General features: G+C 33.6%; 1 protein-coding gene across 3 annotated transcripts in view; it reads left to right on the top strand.

The window, feature by feature from the left end:
- Positions 1-22720, top strand: part of uvrag (UV radiation resistance associated gene) — a 155711-nt gene that overhangs the window by 89921 nt on the left and 43070 nt on the right. For all 3 annotated transcript variants that reach the window (XM_051120918.1, XM_051120919.1, XM_051120920.1), the window contains exon 13: positions 6288-6363. In XM_051120918.1, coding sequence (XP_050976875.1) covers positions 6288-6363 — 76 coding nt within the window. The remainder of the gene's footprint in view (positions 1-6287; positions 6364-22720) is intronic.

Here is a 22720-nt window from a genome sequence, read left to right on the forward strand (position 1 = left end):
CTTTTAACAGAGTAATTATACTAGAAACATGCTAGCAGCATGTTAATCATGTTAGAAACATGCTAATAACTTGCTAATCATTTTAGAAACATGCTTATAACAGGTTAATTATACTAGAAACATGCTAGCAGCATGCTAATCATGTTAGAAACATGCCAATAACTTGCTAATCATACTAGAAACATGCTTTTAACAGAGTAATTATACTAGAAACATGCTAGCAGCATGTTAATCATGTTAGAAACATGCCAATAACTTGCTCATCATACTAGAAACATGCTTATAACAGGTTAATTATACTAGAAACATGCTAGAAACATGCAGCATGCTAATCATGTTAGAAACATGCTAATAACATGCTAATCATACTAGAAACATGCTTTTAACAGAGTAATTATACTAGAAACATGCTAACATGTAATTATAGCATGCTAATCATGTTAGAAACATGCTAATAACTAATCATACTAATCATTTTAGAAACATGCTTATAACAGGTTAAGTATACTAGAAACATGCTAGCAGCATGCTAGTCATATTAGAAACATGCCAATAACTTGCTCATCATACTAGAAACATGCTAGCAGCATGCTAATCATGTTAGAAACATGCTAATAACTTGCTAATCATTTTAGAAACATGCTTATAACAGGTTAATTATACTAGAAACATGCTAGCAGCATGCTAGTCATATTAGAAACATGCCAATAACTTGCTCATCATACTAGAAACATGCTTTTAACAGAGTAATTATACTAGAAACATGCTAGCAGCATGTTAATCATGTTAGAAACATGCTAATAACTTGCTAATCATTTTAGAAACATGCTTATAACAGGTTAATTATACTAGAAACATGCTAGCAGCATGCTAATCATGTTAGAAACATGCTAATAACTTGCTAATCATGCTAGAAACATGCTTTTAACAGAGTAATTATACTAGAAACATGCTAGCAGCATGCTAGTCATATTAGAAACATGCTAATAACTTGCTAATCATTTTAGAAACATGCTTATAACAGGTTAATTATACTAGAAACATGCTAGCAGCATGCTAATCATGTTAGAAACATGCTAATAACTTGCTCATCATACTAGAAACATGCTTTTAACAGAGTAATTATACTAGAAACATGCTAGCAGCATGCTAGTCATATTAGAAACATGCTAATAACTTGCTCATCATACTAGAAACATGCTTTTAACAGAGTAATTATACTAGAAACATGCTAGCAGCATGCTAATCATGTTTGAAGCGTTCTAATAACCTGCTAATCATGTTAGAAACATGCCAATAACTTGCTCATCATACTAGAAACATACTTATAACAGGCTAATTATGCTAGAAACATACTAGCAGCATGTTAATCATGCTAGAAACATGCTAATAACTTGCTAATCATACTAGAAACATGCTTATAACAGGTTAATAATGTTAGAAAATCTTGCTAATCATACTAGCAACGCTTTAATAACATGCTAATTATGTTAGAAACATGCTAACAGGTTAATCATGTTAGAATTATGTTAGTAATTTGTTAATCATGCTAGTAACATGTTAATCATGTTAGCAACATGCTAGTAACTTGGTTATCATGCTAGAAAGATGCTAGTAACTTGTTAAGCTTGCTATGATACTATGTTAGAAACGCATGTTGCAAAATGCTAAAAACATGCTAGCAACTTGTTGTTAATGCTAGAAACATTCTAGTAACATGCAAATCATACTAGCAACCCTGGTGAAAAAAAACAGCATATGCGGGAAGGTATGTTTAAACAAAACAAACCAAAAAGCATCCCAGCATCAAAACATACCTACCAGCGTATGCTGTTTTTTTCACCAGGGAACATGCCAGTCCTTACGAAAATTAACCATGGCTTTACTACAAATAAAACCAAAAAACCATGGTTACTATAGTTAAACCATGGTAACCCCAAATAAAACATGGTCTTTTTACAGTAACCATAGTTTAACCATGGCATTTGTAGTAAAACTATGGTTACCCTGGTGAAAAAAACAGCATATGCTGGTTAGGTATTTTTTGATGCTGGTTTAAGCTGGTCTATGCTGGTTTTTGCTGGTCATGTTGCTTGTCAAGGACCAGCATAAACCAGCAAAGGACCAGCATAAACCAGCATCAAAACCTACCTAACCAGCATTCCAGCATCAAAACACACCTACCAGCATATGCTGTTTTTTTCACCAGGGTATACAAATGCTGATCAGTGCACCAAGTGTAGTTACTACACTGTTACTGTAGTAAACCCATGGTTAATTTTCGTGAGGGAATAACATGATAATCATGCTAGAAACATGCCAGTAACTTGTTAATCATGCTAACAACATGATAAAACATGCTATTAACATGTTAACCATGCTAACATGTTACTAACGTGATAATCATGCTAGCAACAGGCTAGTAACATGCAAATCATACTAACAACATGCTAGTAACATGCTAATCACATGAGAAACATGCTAGTTACTTATCTTAGAAACATGATAACTTGCTAATCATCATTTTAACATGTTAAACATGCTAGAAACATGTTAGCAACATGCTAGTAACTTGTTAATCATACTAACGCTATATTTCATATCATACTATACTTATTTGTCTTTTCTGTTCTGTTCTGAATACTTAAGGAAATGGAAATACATGTTTGTAGTGTTTATGTCTGTAAATGTTTCGTTTTATTTACTGAGTTTACATCATTACACATTTATTTTTCAATTTATTTAACAGTAAGTTTTAAATTACATTATTGGAGTTAAATTATTTGAAGTTGAAAGTTGGCCCAGGTTTTTTTTTTTCCTCTCTCTTAAACTGATAGTTCACCCAAAAATGAAATTTACCCCATGATGTACTCACCCTTTAGCCATCCTAGGTGTACATGACTTTTTTTTATCCTCTTTCAAATGAATAGTCGGAGCTGTATTAAAAATGTCCTGGCTCTTCCAAGTTTTATAATGGCAGTGAATGGGTGTTGAGACTTTGAAGTCCAATAAAGTACATCCATCCATCATGAAAAGTAAAGTATATCCCTAGAAGAAAAGTTATAAATAAGCATATTTTTTTCTTATACAAATACATTGATTCATTTCAGAAGGCCTTTATTATCACCCCAGAGCCATGTGGAGTACTTTTGTGATGGATTGATGCACTTTATTGGGCTTCAAAATCTCAACACCCATTCACTGGCATTATAAAGCTTGGAAGAGCCAGGACATTTTTTAGTATAGTTCCAGTTTTATTTGTTTGAGAGAAGAAAGTCATATACACCTAGGATGGCTTGAGGATATGTAAATCATGGGATAATTTTCATTTTTAGGTGAACTATCCCTTTAACAGTACATTTTTGACTTGTGCGACAAATATCGTCTGGCAAGGCGGTGAGGAATGCGATGCACCACTGTACCTTGTTCTGCTCTTTTACACTCAAAGTGACATGGATGACATGTTGAAGTGTGTGCGTTTGTGAGTGTTCAGTCCGTTGAGGGTTTTAAGTGTGCACCTGCTTCAAGATTATGCCCCCGTGGGTCTTACGGGTCAGACGGGAAGTATGTGAGAGTGTGTGTGTAAAAGGGGCAGAATTGTTAAGACAGGAAGTTGAGGGGATTGCTGGGTCTGTCTCCACTCTTCCGCGATTAAAAGCACGAGTTCCAGGTGCTACTGACAAAAAGGCCTCACGGATTACAGAACAACTTCCGGAAGATCACTCACACCTCTGGCTTGTAGGTGTCCGCCGCCCGTAGGCTAAAGTGTATGACCCCCAGACTGGTTTGCAGTCCACGGCCTCTCCTGCTGAGCTGTTTGGTGCAAATAAATGATGAATGACTTTACGTTCACAATCGTGCGACTCTTATAGCTGCATTCCTCAGGTACGGAGTCTTGAAAACACACACACGCAGTGTTTTAACAAGCCTGACAGCGCTGTCAGGAGAGCTTTGTGGTTAAAGTGGTGATGTTTTTGTTGATCACAGGTGGTTAAGCTGGAGGCTTTTCTGTCCTCTTCTTGTTCTGTGCGTCTCTCGCTCTTTCTCTCCCTCCCTGTAAGCTCGTAATAACAGGGCAGTAATGTCGTACTCTGATATTAGGAGGCTGAAGTTGTCAGGTGTTAGTTGGAGCAGCTTCGAGGAGGTGCAGAGTATTCACGAGATGTCTTTTTGTCTGGTTATTGAACCTTTCCCATACTAAGTTTTCTCAGAGGGACTTTCCAACTGGGTTTTTTCAGGCCGTGTTCTCCAATAAAACTAATAGGATGTTCGGTTCAGGAGGTCTGTGTATTTTTGAATCGTGTCCATTGCTAAACTCAGAGGATAAACTGCTGACACAATTGGATAATCTTGATCTTCCTCATACATTCTGTTTTTGTTCTTTTCCACACTTTTCTATAAATTATATTAAAAATATTTTTGGGTAAATGTTGTACTACTTAAAAAATGTAAGATTGAAGCTTGAAATGACCCTTTTTACTGTTACTGTTACAATCAGCATTTTAAAAAAAAGGCACATCTTTTACCTTTCTGTTTTTTGACACTTTCAACATCAACTTTTTATTTTATTTGTTTATTTTTATTTATTTTTTTGCATTAGACCAAAGCCTAAAACCAAAGTGTACTTAGTTTTTTTTTTTACTGTTATATTTTATTTTGTTTTTAGAACTTTAACACTATTAGACTTTAATTCTATTATTTTAGTGGCTTGCAATCACTTATATTTCCTTGTAAATCTAGGGGTTTTTGTTCATAAAATTTTTATTTTTTAACTTATTTTTATTTTATTTTATTTTATTTTTTATTATTTTATTTTAATTTTTTTTTAATGAAATTAAACCAAAGCCTAAAGCCTGAGAGTACGTAAACATTATTAAACTTTAATGCTATCATTTTAGTGGCTCTTATATTTCCTTGTAAATGTAGTTCTTGTTTCTTTTAATTTAATTGTTATTTATTATTCTTATTTTTATTTTATTTTATTTTTGTATATTTTAGTTTATTTTATTATAGTTTAGTTTTTTAACATTACACCAAAGCCTAAAGTTTACTTTAATACTGTACTTAATACTGTTTTGGTGGCTTGCAAGTGCTTATATTTTCTTATGGAAATGTTTTATTTTATTTTATTTTATTTAAATTTCATTTAACATAATTTTTCATTTTATTTTGTTGTTATTAAATTTAATGCTGTTATTCCAATGGCTTGCTATGACTTATATGTAAATCTAGTTCTTGTTTCTATTAAGATTTTTTTTTTTTTATTGTTCTTATTTTTAATTGTATTTATTTTATTTTATTTTATTTTATTTTATTTGAATGACATTAAGCCTAAGCCTAAGTTTAAGCCTAAGCTGAAGTTTAATTGTACTTAATACTACTTTTTAATACTACTTTTTGCATTGCAAACACTTATATTTCTTTCTTCGAAGTGCAAATTTAGTTCTTGTTCATACTTTATTGGCTAACAATCAATATTTATTTTGATGTATTGCTTCAATATGAATGGATCCGCTAAAGATGAGTGTTGTCCACATCACAGACTTCCAGTGATCTCTGGAACGTGCACCCTATTGTATTGGCACAATTTTTATAATAAAAGCTTTTTCTGAAGTCCTAAATTCTCAGTAAACGCTTCAATGTGCACCCTTCTGAATTACAATAATAGACCGGCGTGTTCATCTGTTGCGAATCTTGACTGGTTAGTTCATTATACATCGCTCTGATGTAGACATTGATATTGTGTGCCGCTCGGCCATTTCTGAATCATGATTACGCTTGTGGTTTAAATGAGAACTGACCGAAAGAAACAAGCCAGAATGATGATTTTAATGGATAATAGATTGTGTTTCAGACATGCATTTGAGAAGCGGATCAGAACCAGACCTCCAGAGCTCCAGGCGGTCTCTTAACATCTGCTGAAATGTCTTACGTCAGAAAAGGCCTGTTGCCTTGTGGAGTTTGTGAAGAATTTAAGGCATCATCATTGCTCGGTTAACTTCACAGGACATAAATACCCTAAAACACTGAAAGATTCCTGTCTCTGAACGTTGGTTTATAAATAGTTATTAGTTTCAGGCTTTAGTCTTTTGGTTAGCTGTTTATCCAGATGACCTGCTGTTTTGTGTTGTTTGGTGTGAGGTTGTCCTGCACAAAGTTATGAACTGATTACGACCTCATAAAAAATGTTCTTTGCTTTGTGTTTAATATGGGAACCATGTGTAATGGTTCAGAGGTGAGCGCTGAGACTCTTTCTCATGATGCCTCTTTGCTGCTCTTGTTTGCAGGTTCCCTCTTTACCCCAGAGGAGAGCGTTTCCAGTTTGAATACGGCGTCTATTTGCTCAACAAAAACATCGCCCAGGTAAGAATCTCAACATGTCCCACTGTACAAATCAAGATGGCTAACTGACTAATTACACAGGATGTTGCCCAAAAGGTCAGTAACTTCCAGGTGGCCTCAAGTAGGGTTAGGGTTAGGGTTAAAATTTTATGTGAAAATGTGAAAAAAATAAATAAATTAATGCATAAAATACTAAGTGTATTTTTAGGGCTGTTTTGGGTTATTTTAAAATACAATTTTAAAAATTATCATTTTATTTTTTTAACTTTTTGGATATACATTACCATTCAAAATTTTGACTTCGGTACAATTTTTCGTGTTGTTGCACATAAATGCTCAGCATGGCTGCATTTTATTTGATCAAAAATACAGTAATATTGGAAAATATTGTTACAATTGTAAATATTTTATATTTTCAATTATTTATATATTTATTTTAGTGCTGTCAAATGATTAATTGTGATTAATCATGATTAATCGCATCTAAAGCAAAAGTTATTGTTTACATATTTTGTGTTTGTTCTGTGTATATTTATTATGTAAATATTAATACACACACATGCATTTATATATTTAAGAAAAAATTTATGTTTATATATTAAAAATATTTATATATAATATTAATTAGAAATATATACATGTAAATATTTTGAAAATATATACAGTATGTGTGTAAATTTATATATACATAATAAATATACACACTAGACGCACATACTGTATATTATGTAAACAAAAACTTTGATTTTGGATGCGATTAATCATTTGACAGCACTTATTTATTTATATTTTTATTTATTTATTTTATATTTAGAAATTTGATATATTTCTGTGATGCTAAAGTAGATTTTTCAGCCTTTACAGCGTCAGATGATCTTCCACAATCATTGAAATGTGCTAATGTGGCGCTCTAGAAATATTATCAATATGTAAAACATTTTCAATAGTCTTTACCGTCACTTTTGATCAATCTAAGGTATCCTTGCTGAATAAAAATATAAATGTTTTTGAATTTTGTTACATTTTACTTTCTCAATGTTGACAAATCAAAAAAAGTAGTTTTGTAAAAAAAATATTGGGTATCTCATTATTTGTTTGGTGGTCCTTGCCATCAAAAAGTTGAGAATCCCTTAAAGGGGTCATCGGATGCCCATTTTTCACAAGCTGATATGATTCTTTAGAGTCTTAATGAAAAGTCTATCCCATGCTTTGGTTAAAATTTCTCAATGGTAGTGTAAAACACCCTTTTTACCTTGTGAAAATCAGCTCTTGTCACAGCAACCTGTTTTGTTGCATGTTGCTTTAAATGCTAATGAGCTCTGCTGTCCTCTGTGGGGTGACGAGTGGTACTGTTTACTTTAGCTGCGAAGTTTTAGCACATCATTATTGCTATGTTCATTATTACATCCAACAACAAAACACCTCAATCGCTTGGGAGACATTCTTGTCTAATCCTGTTCCGACATTGAAACAATGGTGGTTGGACTGTTCACAGCCCACTGAGGGCAGGTCTAAGGTAAGACGGTCTTGTCAATCAACTATCGTGGGAGCGGCCTTGGTCTGTGTGACGTCACATAGCCAAGAAGCACAGAATCTTGATTTGAAAAAGGGCATATTAATTATAGGAATTAAAAAAAAATACCACTGGGTGGATTTTTATCATTATAGGGTGGTTGTGTACACACACTGCCAACAAAGATTTATGTTCAAACAATGTAAAACTGAATTTTGCATCCGATGATCCCTTTAAAACATCTCTACATTGAGATTTTGCTCTAAAATTTCCACATCTGTGGTTCTATAACTGATGTACCTTGTACTCTGTAATCACTTGCATTAACGTCATACAAAATGACTTTCATGAGTCATAGCTCCAATCCAATTATAATTTTAGGCTTTGGTCACAATTATACAGCATGAATTTAATCAGTTCGCCTGGTTAAGTGCAAGATTAACATGCCTCTGTGACTCTGGGAGTGGAATCCAAGCCTCCTGCGCTCCAGCTGTTGCCCCAACTTAAGAAGGAGATGAAAAATACAGAATAGGCTGCAAGGAGGTCGACCGAATCGCTCCGTCTCTGACCCACGCGAGCGGCACGCACGTTGCAAGAACAAAACCGTAGCTGTGCATGCTATAGAGTGATGTGTAAGCTTAGCCAACTCTGAGGGGAAAACTCATATATCTGTCATGTTTGATCTATGCCTCCATTTGTAGTCTGACTGCAAGATGCCCTCCGCAGCTTGTTCTTCATACTGCCTGTCGCCCACCATTTCCATTCCACTTCCGCTTAATCAGAACGAATGTAATGCTTTGCACCTTTGCCAGAAATCTTCATTAACCTTGTCAGTGTTTCTCTGTAGGGCAAGTTAATGGAGCTTATCTCAGTACGTTGACCACGTTCAATCGCTTTTTAAGCTCATTGTTTGTGAAGCCTCTCACCCCTAGTCAAGACGATCCATATGAGCTCAGTGAACTCAACATTTTGAAGCATTTGAGTCGGTTGAACTCTACCGATTGGGCTTTTAATGTTAGTTAACATGGCTACGTAGCAAAACAGATGAGCTGTAACCCATTTCACGTTTGGGCCTCTGCGTCCGTTCGCACATGTGTTCCAGTTTGGGAGAGGAACTGTCCGGAGAATGCATGACGCGGTGCCCTTGAGTCACGCTACTTGTAATTTCCTCTTCTTTTAGCTTCCCAGCGGCTAGGCCCGCTGTCCGCGTCTTTCCCGATACGCCAAATAAGACTAAGCTGCTTCGCCGACCCCTAAATATCATAAAATTGACCTTGGCTTTTCCTACCTAATGTGATTTGCGAATAACTAGCAAGTGAAATCCTGTTTGTTATTTTGTTTTTGTGGTCCGTGCCTTCATCACTCGTTTTTTTCTCGTCCGTCCTTCTCGTCTTTAATGCGTTCCGTTCGTTAGCCGTAGCCGCGGTGGCTCTGTGTGTCCGGCTGCTGAGACTAAGCAGAGATCGGGTTTCACAGCGGTGCTCTTGTTCTGGAATGGAGGAGATTAAACGTCTATCTTTTATTAAATTGTGTGTGTTTGAAAACGATCCAAGCAAGCAGGAGGGAGAAAGAAAGGAGGGGTGTTTTAGTTGCTTTGAAGCAGCGCTCTGACTGGATGTTGTTTTTATTTAGTCCTCTTGTCATGGGAGGAAGGGAGAAGAATGTCAGGTGGCCAGCGGGGTTTCGCCAGGGCACTTTTGTCTGTGATAGATGAGTTGAGAACATAGTGATAAAAGCTTTCAAAGGCTTTTTATATTTGTTTTCTCTGTAGTTTGCACTATTGCAACAAGAGGTGAATCTGAATGGACAACTAGTTGCTTTTGTATTCATTTTTGCTTTAAAAGGAATAATTTTTTTAGTTTTTTGTGTGCTGACAACGTGCTGTGTTTTAGCATGCTGTGAGACTGTCAGCACGCTTACAGTTTTTTTAGAGATGTTGAGTCTTTAAATCTGTCCTCTTTAAAAAAAAAAAAATAAATATGCCGCTGTAGCCATAAAACCTGAGCTTTTATAACAAATTTTCCACCATCAACCGTACATTTTAACAACAGTACTTTTTTTGTGTGTGCTTTGATAGTTTTGTGCAATATTGTTGGGTTTGTTGAATATCTTTTGTACTATATAAGTATTTTCGCTAGTGCTGATCAATGATTAATCGTGATTAATCGCATCCAAAATAAAAGTCTGTGTGTACTGTGTGTATTTATTATGTATATATAAACACACACATGCATGTATATATTTAAGAAAAATATGTTATGTCATGATGTCATGATATTAATCATGATCAATCGCGATTATTCGTTGCCCAGCACTAATTTTTGCATAATGGAAGTGCTGCTTTTTACTATTTTTATTGTCAGATGAACATAATCACATTTTAAAGAAGCTGGTTCAATGAAATAAACATTTTTTTTATGTTAAAAGGAGATGCAGGGCAGTGGAATGTTTAAAAAAATGCAATGTTTTTCTAATCTTTTAAAATGAAACAGTTTATTGAACTTTTAGACACAATATTAAAAACATATTACCATATATTAAGTTGCCACTCTATTAATGCTTAGTTTTATGCTCACAACTCTGTAGTTTTTATTGTGGTGGGCAAAATATATAATGCAATGGAATAATTATGGTTGTTACTAAAGGTTATTTTGGTAATCGAGTAATCAGTCGATTATTCTGACAATTAATCGAGTACACTGTAAAAAATAAAAAAAACACAATTTGTTGAGACCGCTTAAAATAATTTGTTACCCTGCTGCCTTAAAATTTTAAGTTGAGTCAACTCAAATAAGTTTAGTCAATTTGAAATGTTAAGTTGTACTAAGTAACAGCTTAGATATTTGTGTTTGCTAAACTTAACAGATGGGTAAGTAACCCAGCTGTCTTAAAATTTTAAGTTGAATCAACCCAAATATCTAAGTTGTCACTTAAGTATAATTTAACATTTCAAGCTGAATAAACTTTTTTTGAGTTGACTGAACTTAAAATTTTAAGGCAGCCAAGTCACAAATTATTTTAAGTTGACTCAACAAATTGTTTTTTACAGTGTAGTTGGGTAATAATATATATTTTTTGAGGTAATAAAGATAGACCTAAGCAAACAATAGGCTTTAAAATGACTTAAAATACATATATAATAGCAATGAGGCAATAATAATTGTTTCAGTTATAGTGTCAAAAGCAAGTAATCGTATGGTTTCGTTGAACAAAGCTGTGCAAATATATAATGTATTATAAACAATAGATTATTTTAACAAATGACTGCAGAGGGCGTCAACAGCCTGACAAATGATTTTACTCTTTCCTGCGTGATCTAATCCTTGTTTAATATTGACTAAACATTTAATTGTCCACTTAATCTTTAATATTTGGCCATTTCTTTACAACAGAAATGCTGCAGCCACTGTAATTTCTTGAATATGTGGACATCAAAACGTGTAAACTCTAATGTAAGATACTAATGTTTTCTCCTGTGTTTGCATAGGTTAGTAAATGATTTACCTCACAAATCTGATGAAATGGCATTCCCAGATGAACGAAAGACTCACAGCAATATGCAGAGATCGAGTTTGAGACGCTTCACACATGTAAATGATAATAGTTTGTGTGGAGCAGCATTTACTGTAAACGGAGCCGCTCTGTGGCGCACATAATCTACACGCATTTAAATATTTAAAGCACATACTAAACCTGCATCGCATGTTTATTTAATTGAATCAGCGTTTGTGAATTCACAACAATATTATGCTTCATGATTTTTAAATGGGTTTAATATATCATGCAGCCTTAGAAAACTTTCTAATAATGCATTTCATGGATTCTCGTTCATGGAACGCACCACTTTTATAATAGATCACTCGAATTGAATAGAGGAATCATGATAGTTATTCCCATGTTTACCAAGATTACACAGTAAAAAGACACCTGTGTATGACCTGAATGTTTCTCGAATTAAACTGAAAGTTCTTAGGCAAAGTTTTGATCATGTTGACAATTAAGAGGCCTTGAATCAAATATGTGACTCTAGACCACAAAACCAGTCATAAGTCACACGGGTATATTTGCAGCAATAGCCAAAAATATATTATGTGGGTTAAAATGATTGATTTTTCTTCAATGCCAAAAGTCATCAGAATATTAAAGAAGAAGTCCACTTCCAGAACAACAATTTACAAATAATTTACTCACCCCCTTGTCATCCAAGATGTTCATGTCTTTCTGTCTTCAGTCGTAAAGAAATTATGGTTTTTGAGGAAAACATTTCAGGACTTTGGTACCCCGATTTTGCACTTCCAAAATGCAGTTTAAAATCAGCTTCAAAGGGCTCTAGCAGAGGAATAAGGGTCTTATCCAGCGAAATGATCAGTCATTTTTTCGAAAAATAAAAATTAGTATACTTTTTAAGCACAAAAGCTCGTGTAGCACAGGCTCTGGGATGCGTGTCCACGAAGTTACGAATTAGTAATGGGTCGTTATTGAACGATTCTTTCATTTTGAACGGATCTTTAATGTGACTCGCGAAGAAGAGTGATTCGTTCAGTTGCGTATGCGCAACATCCTATTAGGTTCTGTACTGGAATTTGTTCACCATTATTTTCCCTGTTTCGAGTCTTCGGGTTTTTCGAGTCGTTCGTTCATCTTATGGGGCTGTCACATGATGAACGAACAACTCAAACCCGAAAACTTGTCAGATAAGAGGTGAGGTGAGCTAATCATTGACTAAAGACCCAGGTAAACAATGAATGAATCTTTTCTGTTTCTTATAGCATTATAGTTTTGTCTTGTTTGTAGTGTGATCAACGTTTGTGTAAGCAGTAGATGTGTTAGGGAAGTAACACGTAACATTTTAATTATGTTTTGCTAAAATGAACAAAATGACAAAAAAAAAAAAAAGTGTTGATTTTGCTGAACGAGACTCAAAAGTCTGAGTCGGTAAAATGATCTGAACTTCCCATCACTAATACGAATCATGTGTAAGTTCATTGTCTGTGTACTGAGTATGGCCAAAAACTATTTTCTCCCACAGCTTGAGAGGAGGACATCATTGTACCTTTTTGTTTGTAAACAGCATTTACAAACTTACTTGCACTTTCTTAGTCTTTGCACTTTCGCTTTGTAAACACTGGGTCTGTAGTTCCACCTACGTTCTGCGTGACCTTTCGACATGATTCAGTAGTATGTAGCGTCGTGAACGCGCATCCCAGAGCCTGTGCTACACAAGCTTTTGTGCTTGAAAAGTATTAAAAAAAATTATTTTCCGAAAAAAATGAAAGATTGTTTCGCTAGATAAGACCCTTCTTCCTCGGCTGGGATTGTTTAGAGCCCTTTGAAGCTGCACTTAAACTACATATTGGAAGTTCAAAATCAGGGCACCAATCAACTCCATTATATGGAGAAAAATCCTGAAATGTTTTCCTCAAAAACTATAATTTCTTCAAGACTGTAGACAGAAAGACATTAACATCTTGGATGACAAGGGGGTGAGTAAATTATTTGTGAATTGTTGTTCTGGATGAGGAGTTCTCCTTTAAGTAAAGATCATGTTTCATGAACACATTTTGTAAATTTCCTACTGTAAATATATCAAAACTTAATTTTTTATTAGTTATATGCATTGATAAGACCTTTGTTTGGGCAACTTTAAAGGCAGTTTTCTCAATATTTTGTCAAATATTGCAAAATACATTAAATCCAAGCTCAAACACTTCAGAAAAAACGTGTTCTGTGTGAATGGCTTCTAAGAAATTCATCTCATTGGTGTCTCGTGACCCTAAACCTGCGTCATTATAAAGGGCTTCCGTAGACTAGTTGTTCCAACAACCCACAGACAAGCCAACTGCAAAATTATCCTCAAATCACAACCTTACGTGACTTATTTGAACACAAGATATTAGTGAGAGGTAGTTTTTGTGTGCGTGTTTTTGTGTTTTTTGCATTATAGAGCATGTTCGCCAGCAAGGTCTTCGAACTGAGGTGAAAGCTGTAATTTTTAGGTAGTCATTCCTGGCTAGTTTACTTCCCTTGGCTTCGAATACAACGACAAACAGAAAAGAAAAACAAAAGACATTTTCACTTGATCTTTTCCATTCAAGTTCAATAACAAGAGTATTTAATTCATTAGGCCGCTGCTGAGACTTCCTTCAACTGTCACAACAACATCTGGAATGCTGTGAATTTGGCTTTAATAGCCATTATGTTTTAAATTTTGGTTTTGTTGGCAGCAGAACAAACACTCATGGGCTGCTGTTGTTTAATATCTTTCATATGGATCATCCACAATGCTGGTTTGGAGATTTGGACACAAGCATTAGGGTCAAAATGTGTTCGGAATCATTTCCAAGTATTTAACATGTATATGTGTGTTTTTTGTGTGCTGTCTAAATGGTTCGTCTTCCCCTAGAGGGCAGAAGCACTGAAGTGACCAAACCTCAGTAAATGGAGCTCAGTGAGTCAGTTGATTGTCTTGAAGCAGAGCAGCACTCCAAGGACAGATTACCTCGCATAAACAGAACGGTGAAAGAAATATTACTATTAGCGCTCAGTTGCCAAGCTAGCAAGCTATCTTATTTGGCCAGGGGCTCAGCAGGAAGGGCAGTGCTGGGAATTTAACTCAGAGAGGGTTGAAGATTATTGGGGAATTTGGAGTGGGAATGATGAAAGTCTAGCATTGTGCCCTGTTCTTTGCAAAGCCAGGAAACCTGGCAGTATCAGTACTGCTGGATGACCAGATCTAAATCTCTTTCTAATACTAATACGAATATTTTGGTGTGCTTATGATTGTACTTTTTGATAAGGAGACATTGGTTGCGCTTATTCATTCAAAGCTTTTGGAGCTTTTAAGCTTGTAGGTACTGAGAGTCAGCCTGTGATTCCGCTATTCTAGTTACTGAAAACTCATTCTAAAATTAAAACACGTTTTTATTTTTTACATTTGTAATAAAATCTGTGAAATAAAATAAAATAAAACCATTTTTTTCTATTAGCTGGGACGACATTTCTAATTTTAATTTACTAAAATAACTTAATTTATTAAACTAAAACTGAAATAAAAATCAATAAAAATTATATAGATTTATATTAAAAAACAAAAACTAGTAAATATGACAAAAACACAACAGCATTTTTAAATTAAAATTAAAACAGAAAATATACAAATAACAGTTTATTCAAAATATTAATAAAAACTATATTGATATCTCATTAAAATAACAGTAGTTTACACTTGAGAACCAAATGACGATGAATGATATATTTTTCAGCTTATCTTTTTTAGTATTTTTTAGTATTTTTCAGTTAGTGTTATCTAAAACAAAATTAATTTGTAGTCATTATTTATTTATTTGAATGTATGTGTTTTAGTTTCATTTTAGTTTTTCCTAGTTATATTATTTTTTTGTTTTAGTTTGTTAATTATTGATTTATTTATTTTGTTTAGTTTTTTGGTAAAACTGATTCAGAATATTAATAAAAACTATTATGGTATCATATTAAAATAAAAGTTAGTTTTATCTAAAACTAAAATAATCTTTATGTATTTATAAACTGTTTTATATATATTTTTTTAATTTATTGTTGATGTTTTTGTTGTTGTTGTTGTTGTTGTTGTTTTTATTGTTGAAACATTAAAAAAAAACGACATAATTGTTTACACTTGAGAACCAAATGATAATGAATGATAATTTTTTTTCAGTTTTTTTTCTGTTAGTTTTATATAAAAGTACAATTAATTTGTAACCATTTTTATTTATTTATTTGTTTGTTTATTTGTTTGTTTGTTTGTATGTATTTTAGTTTAACTTTAGTTTTTTTCCAGTTATTATTTTTTGTTTTTATTCGAGTTGTCAAAAATATTTTCATGTAGCTTTTTTTTTATTCATAGTAATGATACTGGTTAAACTTAGATAAGCAAAATATTAATATTTTGGTTATAAAACATTACCTGGTGATGAAACACTTCCTGTTCAGCGACGCATAACTGACAATGTTAAAAAATAAATAAATAAAGTGTTGTTTTAATGCAACGATTGATATGTGAGTAGGAGGTCCTACGCTATTGTCCAGAAGTGTTATTGGCACATTTCTTTGTATTTTTGTGGGCAAAAAATTCATATGAAAGATTTACCAGCATACATTTTGCAATCGGTCATGCAGAGAGAAAGCTGATTGGTTTAAAAAGCAGCTTCTCTGTGGGCTGTGCTTCCAAAATCGCTACACTGACAGTACGCTCTAGACACAATTGATGTAATTTTGCTTTAATGCTTGTGGTACAAATAGTCACATGCATTTTCAAACCTCCCATGTGCAGCTTATGTGTACAATATGTTAGGTTCCCTAAAGACTCTCAGGTGCACATGAACTCTAGCTATAAAGAGGTGAGAGATTCTTGGTTGCCATTAGTGTCCTGACTGTTATCTAACATGACTTTTCTGAGATTGAAACCATATGAACTTTAGGTGAGAGAGGAGATATGCATGCCAACACTCGCATTTTCATTCACTGTATCGCACATGTAGTAAAAGGCCAGGGGTTTCTGAATGAGAAGTTAACTACTACTATTACATACCTAACATCCTGTGTGAATGTTTTCCTTAATGCGAGCGTTAGCGAGTTCACAACGGCGCTTTGTGAACGAAATCGTTTCAGCGTGATTAATCGCTAAGGTTAAGTGGCTTTATTTGTGTATATTAAGCAGGAATTTCCATATGTCACATTCAGCATTTACCTCCATCAGACTGTGTACTTAACCTCAGAGTGTGAGCCGGGAATGACTCTCTGTTAGATGTGGTGGTATTTTCTTGTACGTGTTCGTCTATGAGTGATTTGCTCAGTTCTTTTTTTTTTTCCCCACCCCCTCTACCTCACGTTTTAATTCCTTTTTCATATGTCCTTCATTCACGTTTCCTCTCCCTTTTCATTTTTTTTCCCCAGCTCTTAACTTTTCCTGTTTCAATGCAAATTTCCCATGACTGTGCTTTTATCTTGGTTGATTTACTTGTTCTGTGAAAGAAAGATCAACACAGCAGTGAATGTGATTGCCATCAGGGGTCACTCATCTCAAGATGAGCCCAAACACAGAGAAAAAGAGACCTTCAAAAAAACAGTTTCCACTAAAGTAGTGAGCAGCACAGCCGTGTTCTATTGTAATTATAAAAAATGTTTCTAATCACTTAATATTAGAGTGATTTCTGAAGGATGGTGTGATGCTTTCCACCACAGAAATAAATCACCTTTTTAAATAATTTTTTAGTAGAGAAAAATGTTTGTATTTCTTTAAGTCTGACAAATGATTAATTGCGATTTGTGTGTGTGTGTGTATATGTATATATAAATATATATATATATATATATATATATATATATTCAATGCGAAAATCTCGATTAATCACACCCAAAATTAAAATGTGTGTTCATGTATTTTATGTGTGTACTGTGTATAAATAGAAACACATTAAATAAATAAATGAAAAAAAAAAATATATATATAATATAATAATATATATATATATATATATATATATATGTATATATGTATATATATATGTATATATATATGTATATATATATATATATATATATATAGAATTTTTTTTTTCATTTATTTATTTATTTACATAATAAATATATACAGTACACACACATATAATACATGAACACATATTTTAATTTTGAGTGTGATTAATCGAGATTTTCACATCGAAAATTTTCGAGGTTGATCACGGTTAATCCCATCCAAAATAAAAGTTTCTTAAATATGTGTATATAATAATATAATAATAATATATAATAATAATATATATATATATATATATATATATATATATATATATATATATATATATATATATATATATATATATATATATATATATATATATATATATATATATATATATATATATATATATATATATATATATATATATATATAATTATATTATTATATTATAATTATATTATATATTATTATTATTATTATTATTATTATTATTATTTATTTATTTTTTTTTTTAAATATAATTTTTTTCGTTGTTGTTGGTTTTTTTTTTTTTTTTTTTTTAGGGCTTTACACATATATACATACATATACATATACATATAATTAATATAATTAATATATATATATAGGGCTGTCAAGAGATTAATTGTGATTAATCGCAATTAATCACATTCAAAATAAAAGTTTCTTGTATGTATGTGTATATATATATATATATATATATATATATATATATATATATTTTTTTTTTTTTTTTTTTTTAAATATATATATATACTTTTTTAAATATATATACTTGTATTTATATATTATATATTAATCACGATTTATTGCAATTATGATAGCCCTATTTTTGATCAAATAAATGCAAAAAAATCCAAACTCTTCATTGATAATTAAAATATAGTTTAAAATTTTTTTATTTATTTTTATATTATATATAGTTTAAATGAATTTTAAATTCCTCATTTTTAAACTGTATGCATTCATTTATTTATTGATACTTTTTTCTTTCTTCCATTCTTTCATCTGTCCTACATTCCTTGCATAATTTCCAAACAGAAATGGTCACATTATGCAAAAAGTATATCAGTCTAATTTAATTGTTTGTATTTTGGATGCATAGAATGCTAGTTGTGAATGTAGCCTTAGTGAGAGAAAAGAATCACCCATTTTATTCCAAAAATGGAATGACAACAAATCATCTGTTACCACCACTAAATGTGATTATACATACGTATAATCGTAATGTGAGATTTGTTTGAAATGTTTATAACTTTCAGAATAAATTATGAAATGTATGTACAGACCTTGTTGGATGTTAGTGACATTTTAAAGGGGTAGTTCACCTTCATTCATCTTCAGAACACAAATTAAAATATTTGTAAGAAAATTTGACAGCTTTCTGACCCTGCATTGACAGTGATGCAACTGACACATTCAAGGCCCAGAAAGGTAGTAAGGACATCATTAAAATAGTCCATGTGAATGTTAAAAACTCACAAGAAATTAAGTAAAATTATTCTCATAGCTTCATAACATTATGCTTGAACCACTAATGTCACATGGGCTATTTGAACAACGCCCTTACTACCTTTTTAGACCTTGAACGTGTCGGTTGCTGTCTATGCAGGGTCAGAAAGCTTATGGATTTCATCAGAAATATCTTAATTTGTTGCGAAGATGAACAAAGGTCTTGCAAAATTTTAATTTTTGTGCAAACTATCCCTTTAAATAAGAGTATGAAAATAGTCCACAGGGCCAAAAGTGGTCGTAGCTGAAGAAACACCCTCCTAAATCCCAACTCAGTTTACCATTGAAGGCAGCCCATTGAGTCAAAAAGGCTGACTGGTCGTCTTTTACTTATTTACTCTCCCTCCTTTTAATTAAGATCAGACAAGTAAATAAAGTGGGAGTTGACGGGTGTGAGAGAGAAGTCCCACGAGAACGGCATATATAGCTTGAACTATTCCCAGGCTATCCCAGAATCCATCCTCCCTGTCCGGCAGACCTGCCTGCGGTGAGTGAGTCAGCTCCGCGCGGTGAGCTGGATGCGTACGCGCCGTCCCTCGCACAATGAGAGCCCTTCTCCTGTCGACCCTCCATAAAAAGCCTCATCTTCACAAACCAGGCTCAGTGAGTCCATCCAAACCAGCGTTACGCCGTGTTTGTTTGCGTAGCCGTGAACCCTGATCCCCCTAGCTTCGCCGCCAAACCAACATCACTGGGGACAAGAGAAGACCTGGAACTGATCAGCTCTTTAACCAGCTCTCCATCTCTCCCAAGCCAGACGGCATCCGCTTTCCATTTCAAGGAAGTTTGCTCTGGTGGACTGCATAATGAATCTTGTTTTCTGTCTTTTAGCCCTATGAAAGTTCACTCAATGCACTGGTAATTTTCATTTTCCTATAGAGGAAATCAAAATGCGATTTTCGCAAACATATGTTGGTTATTACTGTACTAAGAGCCACTCTGTGTGACTACGTAAATGTGGTTTATATTTTAATACATTTAGGTGCCATTTCAAAAGGGTTACGCGTTGTCTCCCAACTAAAAAAAGTAGCACTTTTTAACCCGATTTATTTGTCACATATAAACCACAGAATTGTTTTTGGCAAAGCATAAACGGGCTGCTCTAATATAGGGACCACCCTAAGCTCTCTGAGGTATGGGAACGAAGCCTGCAGACCCGAATACAGAATTGATTTATGGCTGAGGGAGGGAAAAACGGATTAACGGACTACTGGACTCAACTAGTCTAGATGAAGAGATTACATCCCATTACATCCCACTGCTGCACCTGACGTGTGGAATTTCGGGGAAAAAGACTGATTATTTGGTTTGCCTCAACAGCTTTATGTAATAGCGCACCGTGTAATTGCATCGCAACGCGGGTGCGCGTTTTCGCTGTTATCTTAGGAGCGATTTGTTTTCCATAAGTCATCAGGCTTAATAAGCTGAGTTTCCTTCAAGCCTGGGAAGTGTGTTACACCTCATCCATTAGGACTGTACATGCCCACCCAGTCAGTAATAAAGCATTCACCAGTTATTCTAAGATAACAGATGGCTGCTGTATTTCAAACCCAACTGAAATTACTGATATTAATGCAGCCAGTGATGAATGAATCTTGCACTGGGAAAGGCCTAACTAAATTCTCTTTCTTTCTTTCTTTCTTTCTTCATGTTAGGTTTTATTTCATTTATTTCATATCGTTTCATTCAAAGGTTATTTTGTTTACTAAAAAGAAGAAAATTAGCGCACCATTATACTACCATTCAAGAGTTTGGGTCAGCATAGTTGTTTTATTTATTTGATTGGTAAATTTGATTTTTTTTTTTTTTTTCTTTTCAATTCACTAGTCAAAAGAGACAGTAAAGACACATAATATTACATACAATATAATATAGATTTTAAAAAAAACGTCTAAATGCTTTTTTTAAGGTTCTGTTCACCAAAGAATCCTGTATAAAAATATTACAAATATTAAGCACTAAACTAATAAGAATCACAACTGTTTTTATTATTAGAATGATTTTTGAAGGGTCATGTGATTCTGAAAATTCAGATTTTCCACCACTGAAAGAAATTACATTTTATAATATTAAAAATAGTAATCTTTTAAACATACATGTTAAAAATCTGAAATGTAAATGGTGAATTAAATTTTTTTTAACATTTTTAAATTAAAAAAATATATATATATCATTTACATTTTATTTTGTTTGTTTGTTTAGTTATAGTTGTTTATGAGTCCCTTGTTTGTCCTGAACAGTTAAACTGCCCGCTGTTCTTCAGAAAAATCCTTTGGGTCCCACACATTCTTTGGTTTTTCAGCATTTTTGTGTATTTGAACCATTTCCAACAATGACTGTATGATTTTGAGATCCATCTTTTCACACTGAGAACAACTGACTCATATGCAACTATTGCAGAAGATTAAAACACTCACTGATGCTTCAGAAGAAAACACAATGCATTAAGAGCCAAGGATGAAAACTTTTGAACAGAATGAAGTGTAAATTTTTCTTATTTTGCCTAAATATCATGTTTTTTTCATTTAGTACTGCCCTTCAGAAGCTACAGAAGATCCTTGCATGTTTTCCAGAAAAAAAAAAAGTTAAATTTACGCTGATTTTCAAATTTCATAAGTTTTCACCCTCCTCTGCTCTTAATGCATTGGGTGTCCTTCTGAAGCATCAGTGAGCTTTTCTACCTTCTGTAATGTAATGCAAGGTGTATGTAAACTTATGACCTCAATTATATATTACTTACAAAAAATACATACATATATGTACTACATAGATTTTACATTTTGCATTTTTCAGCTCTATTCATTTGATTTTTTCTGTCTTCCATTCCATCATTCTTCCCTGATCTTTCCATCTCTCCTTTCTAACCTTTTTATCATCATTTCCTGCTTACCTCCTCTCTCCCATCTTTCTTCCTTGTTCTTTCTGTACAGTCAATGACTAGTTGAAGCCCTGAGATAAGCTCTGATACTGTGCCCAGTATTTCTGCCGTGTGTTTTTTTTTTTATAGCTGTGTCATGTCACCGGAGGAAGCCCCGCACTCTTGTCCAGAGTCTGTTGGCGAGGATTTGCTCCTCTTAACTGTGATGTTCTGTGCAGGGACGCATGATTCAGATGTCCTCTGAGATTCTCAACTTTCTCCTTTCTCATAGCTTTATATATGATTTTAGTTTCTCCTGGCTGGTCTCTTGGCAGAACAGCTCATTTTACTAGACTTCACTCTTAAATATAACCTCATACAACATGTCTTTGGAGGTTTTTCCTATTGGGAAAGGCTTCATAAGTTCATGTTTGTCTTTTTTGGTTTATAGGATTTGAGTTTAATCCACTTCAGAAGCATCATGCCCCTTTATATTTTTGAGCCAAGTGGATGTTAAATGTGACTCATTTTGTTTGATTTCATTTCATTTCTCTAGACTACTTAGACGCAGATTAAGTAGTTAAAGGATTGCCACTGATGTCCCATCAAAAATAGGTGAATGATGCCCTGATCATACATAATGAATGCATTCATTGTTTTAGTTATTTAAAGTCATTGGGCACCAATCCTGGAGCCATTTCAAGTTGAGCCCTTGACTCTTAATTTAAACCTGGCGATTGGTCTGGTTCTAAACTGTTACAGCACATGCAGTTGTGGTTGTGCGTCTGTCTGGTAACATTATGTGTTTTAGCACACACTCCTCCCTTACTTTTACTACTCCCACTAGCTTGAGCTTTGTGTGGTCTCGCTTCCCCTCATAGCTTGTTGCTGCAGCACCTACAACAGCCTGTGGAGAAAGCTGGAAACCTCTGGGGGATGCCTTCCAGTACTCATAAAAGCTATATCAAACCACAAG

Source organism: Labeo rohita, chromosome 10, assembly GCF_022985175.1.
Source record: "Labeo rohita strain BAU-BD-2019 chromosome 10, IGBB_LRoh.1.0, whole genome shotgun sequence".
NCBI classification, from domain to species: domain Eukaryota; kingdom Metazoa; phylum Chordata; class Actinopteri; order Cypriniformes; family Cyprinidae; genus Labeo; species Labeo rohita.